The sequence below is a fragment of the Macrotis lagotis genome, chromosome 1 (assembly GCF_037893015.1).
Source record: "Macrotis lagotis isolate mMagLag1 chromosome 1, bilby.v1.9.chrom.fasta, whole genome shotgun sequence".
Lineage (NCBI taxonomy): Eukaryota > Metazoa > Chordata > Mammalia > Peramelemorphia > Peramelidae > Macrotis > Macrotis lagotis.
Window position 1 is genome coordinate 190,024,334 of NC_133658.1, and position 12,389 is coordinate 190,036,722.

General features: G+C 32.2%; 1 protein-coding gene across 1 annotated transcript in view; it reads right to left on the reverse strand.

The window, feature by feature from the left end:
- Positions 1-6,106: 6,106 nt before the first annotated feature.
- The window catches only part of AGPAT5 (1-acylglycerol-3-phosphate O-acyltransferase 5), a 68,937-nt gene continuing 62,654 nt past the window's right edge, over positions 6,107-12,389 (reverse strand). Inside the window, exon 8 of the mRNA XM_074209525.1 lies at positions 6,107-8,804. Within this exon, the coding sequence (XP_074065626.1) occupies positions 8,579-8,804 (226 nt within the window). The 3' untranslated portion in view covers positions 6,107-8,578. The remainder of the gene's footprint in view (positions 8,805-12,389) is intronic.

The following is a 12,389-nucleotide window of genomic DNA, read 5'->3' on the forward strand; positions in this document are numbered from 1 at the left end:
ATCCCATTGTCTCACAAAAACTGAAAAAAAATTGTGCTCTCATGAGATCATTCCTCCTATCTTCATAGAAATTCTGAGGACTGTTCCAATGAGCAATTTTTTGGTTCCTTTAACACGTATAACATATACATGATCCGAAATCCTTTATATTCTTAGTACATAACTGGTATATCTCCTTAGTTATACATATTGCTGATGTTATCCTAATTCTTATGTACTATATAATTGGTATATTTTAGAGTCTACTTGAGCTAATTTGTGTCTTTCCATCACCCCTTTGTTAGTCAATTTTCAGGCATGTTCAACCCTTCATGACCCCTTTTGGGGGTTTTCTTGGCATACTGGAGTGGTTTGCCATTTTCTTCTCCAGTTCATTTTATTGAGGAGAAAATTAAGGTAAACAAAGTTAAACAAATTTGAACTCGGGAAGATGAGCTTTCCTGACTCTAGCCCTGGCACTTTATACACTATGGCATGGAGCTGCCTTTTATCCCTTGGATCATCCAAAATATTCTTGAGAGAATCAATGATCTGATAACCTCTTGTTGGCTATTACTCTGTAAAGTATCATGTTTTATGGCTTTTTTTTCACATTGAGCAACAATTCCAGACTGCTCATCTCACAATAATGCACTGGCAAATTTCCATGTGGATCATCTCTCCATGAGCAAATATCCAAATTGAGATCCAAGTGAATAGAATTACTCTTTCTCTAAAGTCCTTATTCCTCTTGCAAAGAGTGTTCAGTCCCTTCTCTCCTCTGGCACTACTATCCCTCCAACCTCATCATCTGTTGCAATTGACTGTGGTTTGTCTCTCTCTGCTTCAAATCTTACTTCAGTTCATGCTGTGCTCAGCTATTGAATTAATCTTTAAACAGTGATCTGATCTTGTAAAAAGTATTAACAGTAATAAACATTAAATAAATCTGCTCCCTTCCTATCTTTCTAGTCTCCCGGAAATCATACTCTTGTAATCCAATGATGCTTACCTTCTTTGCTGTTCAATATTCCATACTCCAGCTCCAGAAATTTGAGTATTTCTGTCCCTTATACCTAGAAGACTCTCTTCAAATCCATCTTCCCTGAAATCATTCAGAATTCAAGTTTCTATTATTCTATCCTCTACAAGGCTTTCTATATGCCTGTTAGCTTGTTCCTTCTGTTGATTATCTCATAATTATTTTGTATATTGCTTATATAATTTTCATGCTTTTCCACTATTAGATTGTAAGCTCTTAGAGCAGTGAATTTTCTGTTTCATTTTGTTTTAAATCCCAAGCTCTTTACCTGAAAAAAATGTACAGCACAACTGATAAAGGGTCAGCCTTTTAAGACCTTTAAGGCAAGTTCCCTATTCTCCCAGTGCAACTCATTCCACTTCTGTGGAGCTTTAATTATTGGAGAAATTTCCCTTACTTAGATCTAAACTTGTCTCTTCGCAATGTCTACCTATTGCTTTCTAGTACTGTCTTCTTGAACTAAAAAAGAGCAAATATTCTTCTACTTTACTATTTTTTATATGCTTTGGAGACAGCCAACAACCACATCCTTATCTTCAGGTTAAATATCTCCATTCCTTCTACTGATTCTTAAGGCAAGAGCTCAACACATTTGACAATTCTGGTTTCCCTCCTCTGGAGCCAAGAAGTGAACATAGTCCTCCAGATGTAGTTTGTTGAAAGAAAATTTAAACAAACATGGGAATGCTTATTAATGAGATAGGTAACAAACTGAAATTTATACTTCCTTAGTATCTCTTGCCCCTTGTACCACACCCATTAGAGAAGGTGGAGGGTAGATATAAGAGTTCTTGGATCCTCAGGTTTTAAAGAGAGGGTTCAAGGCAGACACCTAAATATTTTTCATCTGGCTATAGGACTTTATCATGCTCACAGAGCAGGTACCCTGTCTCTTTCTGTTCCTCCTCCAACTTTTTCAACTTTGTTGTATTCTTATGGGCTACAGGGCTTGGCACATAGAAATACATGGAAGTTCCTTAATAAATGTTTGACTGACATGATCCATAACACACACACACACACACACACACACACACACACACTGTGATAATGAACAGGGGAAGAGTGGTCCAAGAAGTTCTAGAAGGAAGAGATCACTTCTGATTGGGAGAACAAGGAAACAACATGAAAATATTAGGGGTTATGTAGGATTTTACTTGATGTAAAATGGAGCCAGGTATCTCAGGAACAGGCAAATATTATGAACATAGGACTTATATTTCTGTAAGAATTATTATCTGTATCTCTGTAATACAAAATAGAGCTAACCTAATTTACTATGATTCACTTCAACACCATCCTTTTTTTAAACCCTAAGTATTTCTTTTTTCTTTTTCTTTTTTTTGCAAGGCAAATGGAGTTAAGTGGCTTGTCCAAGGCCACACAGCTAGGTAATTATTAAGTGTCTGAGACCGGATTTGAACTCAGGTATTCCTGACTCCAGGGCTGGTACTTTATCCACTACACCACCTAGCCGCCCCATCGCTAAGTATTTCTACTGTGAAATATCCTACTTTACCACTGGCATAATAGATATTCTATTCCTTTTCATTCAGTACTCTTACCATCTATAGTTCTTTGTAAATTTCATCTTTGTTTGCTGAGAATTAAAGATCTAGAATTATCCCATCTCTCTCTTCCATCAAATTGATATTTAAATCAACTTTCCAGTACTCTTGTGAATTCAAGTAAATGTTTCAATTACCTTTTGATGTAACTCTTAACTTAATTAAGAATAGGAGGAAAAGTACCTAGATAAAAGTACTGTTTTTTCCTTTTCAGTCAACTGTAACATGTATTTAAGACTAACCTTTTTCCAATATATAATTTTTCTCCATTTTTTATTTATCCCAATGTCCAAGTGATCAAAATCAAATTTCCAAAATACTGAAATGAATATAGAAATTCAAAATAGGATTTGCTTTAGCTCCTATCCTCCTCAAGATGCTTACAATCTAGTTGGAAGGGGGTATTATTTGTTAAAGTAAACACAAATAACACAAGACCAGCTATTTGAGAAGAACAGAACTGTCAAAGAAGGCAAAATTATTGAGCAGGCTAGTAAAGAGTTAGAGGAACAGTAATAGCTCACAAAAAGTAAAAAAGAAGCATAAGACATAAGCAAAGACATCAAATGTGTGAGTTGATGTTTTGTTCTTGGTAATATTAGAAAACCTAGACTTCATAAGAAGGATGATTGTCAGATTTAAAAAAAAATGCTAATGCTCCTGCAGTAAGAACATTAAAAATAAAAGGGATCATTTATTTTTCCCTTTTGACAATTCTCCACTATAATAGCCATAATATCCTAAGTGAATATTTCCTTCAAATTTTCTTTCTTTCCCTTCTTTTATTCATAAATTTCTTACCTAAAATTTAAACTTTCTGAAATTTTTATTTTCTAATAACTATGTTTTCATTTTTTCTGCATGCCCGTAAAATAGCAGTAACAGAATTTTCAAATTTGGTAATTTTTCAAGTTGTGAATTCACCAAATGTGATTTATGTATGAATTTAATCCTTTATTCTTGTAGTTACCATATAACATGTTACCATTCACTTCTAAATGAAGGCCACAGTAATTAATTTCTTTAATTTAAAATACTGTATTTGTGACAGACAGGAAAAAAAACACTTAAGCATTTCATTTCCATAAGTAATACAACAAGTAAACTTAATTTTATAAAATTATTTACAACTGTATTGAATGACAAGGGCAAATATTATAAAATGGAAATTATTTTAAAACTTGACATTTTTCACCATACCTTCTCAAGACAAAGAAAACACAAAATATTTTTTAAAAAAATACTAGTGTTCAAAAGTTAGGATAACTTTTGTTATGATGTGTGATAAATTATCAAGCCATAGCAATAGATCATAGTATCATAAAATTCATAAAATTTAGAATAGGATGGCATTTCAAATATACCTCCTTCATTTTACAAATGAGGAAAGTGATTCCCAGAGAGCTGAGGGGACTTGCTACCTTAGATATGGTAGTAAGAAGTAAGACTCAAGATTTACAAATGCCAAACCAGGGCTCTTTCTACCACACTAATACCTGAAACTACTTACAAAATATGAATCCATTTTCAGTAAGCAAAAATTAACTAGTTCTGGTTTGTGCATTTTGCAAAAGATTTAAAAACTGATTATAAAATACAATTTTAAAAGTGATCTTCTTACCTTTATTTAGATACAGAGGTAGTGGTAAATCTACATTCAAAATTCTGACAACAGAAAAAGGACAGAGACTTTTCATCTTGAATGGGAAGGGGACTAGCCAAGGTGGCCTGAAAACTGCCAGGATCACCAAATATTGCAGTGCTGTGTGGCTTCTTCATGTATGCATAATATGGGCATGACTATCAGGCAAGGATTTTCAGCTGGGGTCTGAACACAAATAATAACCATATCAGGATGTAGCATTCTCTTCAAATATAAAAGCCTAAACAAATGTATTGATATAGTTTTATAAACACACAACTAAAAATAACATACAAATTAAAATAGTATTAAAAATTTAGCTACTAAAATTGAGTAATGAAATGATAATCATTAACAATTTGCATAAGGGTCCACTTATCACATCAACTATTATTAAATTATAATTCAAATTTCTATAGCACTTAAATGTTACAAAGCGCTTTCCTCACAACAACCCTGTGAGGTAGGTGATATTACAAATTAATCATATGAAGCAAACTTATCCACTGTCATGTTGCTAATAAAAGCCAGAGACAGTAATTCAATCCAGGTCTCCTCTCTCTAAACCACATTCATTATTTTTTAAAATGGAATAGAAATAAAATAGAAGAAAAGTAGTTTTCTTTTTTTTGTGACTTCCTTGGAAATAAGTTTCAGATTTCTTTCTATTCAGGAAAATAGCCAAATAAATAATATTCAAGTCCTATAGGAATTATGTACTTATTACAAAAATTGTAAATGTTTTATTCACTCACACTTAGTTACTTAAAATAAACTGGCATTTCGAGGTGACCAATCTGAAAAAATTAAATCAATGACAGTTCACAGTACTCCAAATTATGCAGCTGAAAAGTAAAAATTCAGTTAGTAATCTAGATCTTCTATTTATGTACTATCATATATTTTGAAACTTCCTGACTCGGGATGATCAAATTCCAAATTTTTCATTTGCATTTTTATATCGTAAGTCTAGTCTGTGTATCGCAAGTAGCATGGAGTTATGTGTCATTGATTTAGCTGAATTTTTACCTGAAAATATATTTTACTTTTCATAAGCTATTTAGTCCAACTTTAAATATATCCAGAAATGTAATTTAAACTAATACACAAATCTGTATGCTACAGACTGGAGTACTTGAAAAACATTTTGCATTACTTGGAATAATAAATGTCTTTGACATCCTTTTCTCCCATATTCTGTATTTCATCACATACAAATAATATTTGCTATGACTCAATATATTATTTGAAATTATACATATAAATATTACCTAGTTCTTCATATTTTCAATGAAATGTGTGGTTAATACACATCCAGAAATTTCTAATATTGCATTTAGTTAACAAAACAATCTGATTATTTTGATCATCTCTACCAAATAATTAGCAAAAAGGAATTAAGTCCTTTATATGGAGTTATGCCTTGCTTTTTATATTTAGAGAAGCAAAATCATTCATTAAAGTTTTATAAACAGCAAAAGAAAAAGGGTGGTTAATAAAATTACTTGTTATATTTCTTAAAGAAGAAACCATGGACAAGAAAATATGAGAATATCATTAAAAAGGGTTATAATTTGATATAAATGGTTGGAACTGACATTCTTACTTTACTAAACCTTTTTTGGTCGGGGGGCTATTTTACTATTGCATTAATAATTGTTTATGAAGTTGACTGGAAGTTTGCTCCAAAACCCTCCCATGCACTTCAGTATGATCATCTATGAATAGATTCCTATACATCCTCATGACATCTTAGAAAGGAAAGGATTACTATTTTATAAAATTCTCAAAACACAACCAGCCATAACACCTATTCCCTGCATGTAATTTCTCATGAACTATTTCAGGTTCACAAAATTTTAAGTAGAACAGACATGAGATACAAGGAAAGTTTTTATTTTTCTGACTTTCACACAAACCCTTTTGCTGAAAAGCATAAAATGCATGCACAGTGATTGTATTTTGCAAAGAATAACTAAGCAATAATTAAGCTGTAAACAATAATGATACAAACAAAAGCTTAAAGGGCTATTTTATGAGAACACTTTTCTAAAAATAAAATCAAAAAAATATGAGCATGGGGGCCCTTGACTTTAATAAGGAAAAATTCAAGTTAATATCAGTGCATGTTAAGAGCAACTACTTTTCCAAACATTTTGATACATAAACAAATGAACTTATAAAGCAACAATAATTTTATTAGGCTTTCCCAGAGTGTGTGAGTATAGTGTGTCAGTGTCGATGTAGGATGTTAAAATGATTTTCATTCTAGTCACAATATTGAACATAATTTAAATAATAATGCATTTTAAAAATATATCTATGGTACAGCAACTGGATACCCAGTTATTAGGTGAAAAATAAGTACCATAACTATTTTAATGAAATTTGATATTCTAACTTTAGCCAATGGCGGTGGTGGTAGTGGAGTGAGTGAGTGAGTGAGTGTGTGTGTGTGTGTGTGTGTGTGTGTGTGTGAGAGAGAGAGAGAGAGAGAGAGAGTGTGAGTGTACAGTCTGTGTCTGTCTGTGTGTCTTAAAAAACATTTCCAAAGAAATTTAAAATTTGCTCTAAATTTTATGTGAAAGGAAGTTTGTTATCAAAACACTGTACATAGGTCTGCCTATGTCAGAATTAAACCAATTTTATGCTGCTTATATATGCCACACTTGGGTCTTCAGAGTTGTTCCTTAAAAGTTTACTCACTCTGGTTTCAGAGAAGCAGATTATATTGCATTAAAAATTATTCACTATAATTGTTTTAATGACGCATCATGATTTAATTACCATCTCCTGCCTTAGTCACTAACACTATAAATCCAACAACAAAAATCCAGGGCCAACCTAACGGAAGATTTTGAAAATGTAATAAAACAAAAGTAAAATACTTATTGCAAGTATATCTTGTTCTAGGGTTGATGAACTTAATGCCTCAATTGCCAAAATGTAATTTCTTAATTTGATTCAAGGGGGAAATGTTAATCTTGTACTTTGTGGTCAGGTCAAGATTTTTCCAACTGGATTAGGGGAAAAAACACCACTTTTTAAACAAAGATCTTCCCTTAGTCCTAACTTGATAGAATAAATATCCCACTGCCTCTAGGAACAAGAATTTCTTAACGTGAGACAACTGCAAATAATATTGGCAGTAGCAGTAAGAACTTCATACAAAGGGTTCAATTTTAAGCAGGACAAATACTGGCTGGCTATGAATTTCTTTCACTAATAGTCTACTGTGTAAAACCATACATATCAACACTGCAATCTCCAATTCAAATGAAGATGACTAAAATAAAATGGAATTTTGCTACAGTAAAATTAAAATAATTTTATTTTTATGGAATATTAAGTTAAAATCAGACTAGTAGGCAAAAGGCACATGCTTAAAAGTTTAGTAGAAACATTTGTGTGTTTTGTTACCTCAAATATTCTCTTGACCCATTAAGAGTAAGAGAATAAACATACAATTAAAATTGATAACTCAGATCTAAGTATGAAGCAACAGAAAACTTAAATGACCTACTATTTATGGCACACATGTTCTAGTTAGCTTAGCTGAAATCTTTTATAAACTGAACAAATTTTTTAGAATGCTTTCCTACAATCTGGTTAGGTCACAATTTTAGCGGTGTCTTAATTTTCATTATACTTTACACGTTCTTTTGTGCACAGTATAAGGTGTGCAAATTAGGCTGCTTTGATTAAAAATTAAGAGATAAATGTTTGCATATATAAGTAATTAAACCAATTAATGATGCATTAAGAAAAAGACTAGATAAACAGAGCTTCTTCCCCATAAACATTTCTTGTTTCTTTATACATTTCATGATCTAGGTACTACTAATTTCTTTAGACTTCTGTGAAGAAACACACTGAACAAAATAAGTCACACAGCTGGCAAAACACTAGCTCTGTTAGCTGCATTTAGTATACTGTCACAAGTTGTGAAAAAAAATGAAAAGTGGAAGAATATCTACTGCAAAATAGCCAGGAATATATTCACTGATCCACTTGAATTACATAAAAAAATAACAAGATGTACACTTCCATTAATCTTCTATAGTTCATTCAAGACAGACATTAAGTTCATGGGGAATGCAAAGTATAACATAACTCAGCATAACTGTTCACTTTACAGCAAATTCAGAAGTAAACTTGCAAAATTACGTATGCTTATCCAAGACCAACTACAAATAGGCTGAAGTCACAAATTGTAATTTATCCAATGTTCAATCAATAAGGCTTTATTTACACTTCTTTATAAATTCAGGAAACAGTTTGGTGAAATGTGCAGCTGCCTCTCAAAAGACAGTATGGTACATTCCACTGATTGGAGATAGCATTTGCTTACACTTTAATACTAATCAACAGACAGCCAATTACGGTTCCATATATCCAAGTTTTCACATACAATTTCCTTCCAGACTCTGTCATGAGCATACTAGCAGTCAGACCACCTAGGAATAGTAAAGATGGCAAAGTTTTCTTGAGGCTTAGTTTGGAATTAATACATTTCCCTGGAAACTTGCTTCTTCTTTGGGAATCCGGTGAGTCATAGAATTCTATCAGCAACCTATGGATACATAAAATAGAAGTAGAAAAGTTGTTTTATTTTGGGGGGTTTTTCTCTTGTTTTAATTTCTTTCTTAATCGCTTATATTCAGTATTATGGAATGACAATATTAAACACTTTATTTCTGTTACATAAAATGCCAATGTCTTTTTCAAGGAATATAAATTTTTTTCAGGTAAACAAAAATTGAATTAATCCAATTTTCATTTAATTAATATCATTTTGTTGGAAAATATAAACCTCTGGGAAGGAAAAGGCAAGGAACATGGGGGAAAATATAGGCAATATAAAAATATAAATGAAAATTTATTTTAAAAAGATAACGAAGATAAAAAACAATAATTTAGTGTTCAATATACAAGTTATAAAAATTATGTACAGAAGGAATTTCTATTTCACCTGAACTGTTGGGAAAATTGAAAAACTATTTGGCAGGGAATAGGTTTATACAAAGACCTAATATCGTGAAACAAAATATACTCAAAATGGATACCTAACCTCAATATAACAGTTCACAGCAAGAGTTAAGACAAGAATTCTTAACATAAAAGGGGATCTAGATAATATCAGAATTAAAGTAGATTTTTCCATCAGTGAAATTTAAAAAGCTTTAATCCAATCAATGCATATTGTATAAGAATAAGAATAAGTATAAGTATAAAAAAAGAAGCTAAGTAGCACTAATAGCAATACTGGATGATGATCAATTATGATGGACTTATTCATTTCAGCAGTACAGTAATTCAAGAAAATTCTAAAAAGACTTGTGATAGAGAATACCATCCATATCCAGAGAACGAACTATAGAGTTTAAATGTAGACCAAAGTTTCCTATCTTAATCTTTAAAAGTTGTCTTATGTATTATTTTTTTCTATTTTTTGCCCATTTTGATTTGATTTTTCTTTCACAATATGATTAATATGATTCTATCTTTAACATGCTTATACAAGAACAGCCTATGTTAGATTACTTTCTGTCAGGGGAGAGAGGAGAGAAGGGAGGGAGAAAAATGTGAAACTTGAAACTTCACAGAAAAATTATTGTTGAAAAGTACCATTACATGTAATTGGAAAAAATAAATAAAATTGGAAAGGGAAAGGGAAAGGGAAAGGGAAAGGGAAAGGGAAAGGGAAAGGGAAAGGGAAAGGGAAAGGGAAAGGGAAAGGGAAAGGGAAAGGGAAAGGGAAAGGGAAAGGGAAGGGAAGGGAAGGGAAGGGAAGGGAAGGGAAGGGAAGGGAAGGGAAGGGAAGGGAAGGGAAGGGAAGGAAGGAAGGAAAGGAAAGGGAAGGAAAAGGAAAGGAAAGGAAAAGGAAAGGAAAGGAAAGGAAAGGAAAGGAAAGGAAAGGAAAGGAAAGGAAAGGAAAGGAAGAAAGGAAAGGAAAGGAAAGGAAAGGAAAGGAAAGGAAAGGAAAGGAAAGGAAAGGAAAGGAAAGGAAAGGAAAGGAAAGGAAAGGAAAGGAAAGGAAAGGAAAGGAAAGGAAAGGAAAGGGAAGCTACTAATTGGGAAATAAATTTTTGCTTTAAATATCTCAAATAAAGGTCTAATAGGCAAAACATGTAGGAATTTAAATAAGGACCAAAAATCATTCCTTAATGAATATACGCTGAAAATAATTTTAAAGAAGAAGCATTTCTTTAAAAAGGTAATATAATTGCTAGCCAGATAGGCAGCAAAATAGAAACATAAAGGACAAAAGGTATTGAGTCTAGAATCACTGGACCTGGGAGTCTAGTGCTTGCTTCTAGTATGTGATATTAGAACTCCTCTTGATCTCAATTTTCTCATTTGTAAAATCAGTGTTAAGACTAAGTAGGTTGAGGTTCCTTCTAGCTCTAGAACTATAATGAAGCAAATAAAAACATCTTTGTGGATTCCCATCTAACAAAGAAACAAAAATATGCCAAAAGAGGACAAGTCAATGTAGGCCACGTTACTTAAAGACTGGTGTATTAATCCACTGTGAGCAATGATTTCATCTAATAATGATGTAAAGAAATTGGGAATTTTACTAAATAAGTGGTTAAAATGTCCGTAACCTTTAACCAAGAGACCACTAAGGAAGTCAAAGACAAAAAAAGTTCCTCAATTTAAGGTAGAACTTTTGATGATAGCAAAAAACTGTGCCATGAAAGCAGAAATTATTTCATTTTTGTCTTAGTATCCCTGTTACGTGCTGTTCCAAAAATACAGGGCTCCATTTTGTTTTAAGTATCAAGTATAAATTCTGATGGCACTTAAAATCATCACAATCTAGCTCCATCCTAACTTTTCAAGGTTTATAATATTATCTCCAGTCCTTGAACCTTTGTATTTCAGGGTGGTCTACTTATTATTCACTATAAACATCATTCAATTTCCTATCTCAATGTTTAATACCTGAAATGAAGTTCCCAAGTATTAGAATCTCTAGTTTTGAAACAGTCTGAAAGAAACCTAAGAAATTTAAATGAAATGATGCAAAGCAAACAAAACCAAGAGATCAATTCATATAAATTTATATAGCAATAGCCACAATGTAAAGAAAAAGAATTTGGCAAGACTTAGTGAAATGTGTCAATGAAATGACCAACCAAAAGGATCAAAGAAGAAAAACATATTACTACTTACATCTTGAAAGAAGGGTAATAGATTTAAGGTACCAAAAAAAAATCATATTTTTGGACATGGCAATTGTATGGAATTAATTTGCTTAACTACTTATTTATTTCAAGGATTAATCTTTTCAGGTTGTTTTTTAAAGAAGGAGTAGGACATGCAGGAATGACAGGAATAGCATTACCAAAAGAAGAAAAAGGAAAAGCTGATTGAAACATCTTTTAAAATTTACAGAAGAAACAGAATCAGAAGGAAACTCAAACAAGTAGGTCAGCTTTAATAGTAACATGGAGAATGCTATCTTTTAATATACTTAAAAAAATTCAATTATACCTGATAGAAATTTAGTCTCATAATTTACATTTTCTGTTTTGATTTGTATATGGAAATGGAAAAGTTTTCTTAGGGAATGAGGAGTACTGTTAAATTCAGAAGAAAAAATTATTAAGGAAATACAATTTCTTTCAAAGGTCGGCAAGTACCATTTCTTACAAAAGTCCTTTCCTAGGGCAGCTAGGTGGCATGGTGGATAGAGCCTTGGTCCTGGAGGACCTGAGTTCAAATCCGACCTCAGACACTAAAGAATTGCCTAGCTGTGTGACCTTTGGCCAAGTCACTTTAACCCCATTGCCTTCCAAAACAACAAAAAAAAGTCCTTTCCTGATTCTCTCTCTCCTTTATCTTCCCCCAACAAATATCATTTTGTTTATATCTCTCAACAGGACATAAATCCTAGTCAATTGGAGATTTCTCATTTGTCTCTATATACCCAATACCAGGAATACAGATAACAACAAATATTTGCTGAATAACTAAGTCCATGATTTCCCAAGACAAATTTTAGGATTCACAACAAATCAGAATAAATTGACTGAAGTGTTCTATGTTAAAATACTGGCTCTAAATTAAAAATTACCTAAGAGTTCCCTATTAGACAACTGCTGGGAATGATGGGAAAAAAACCTAGCAAGAATTAATTTTAGATGAA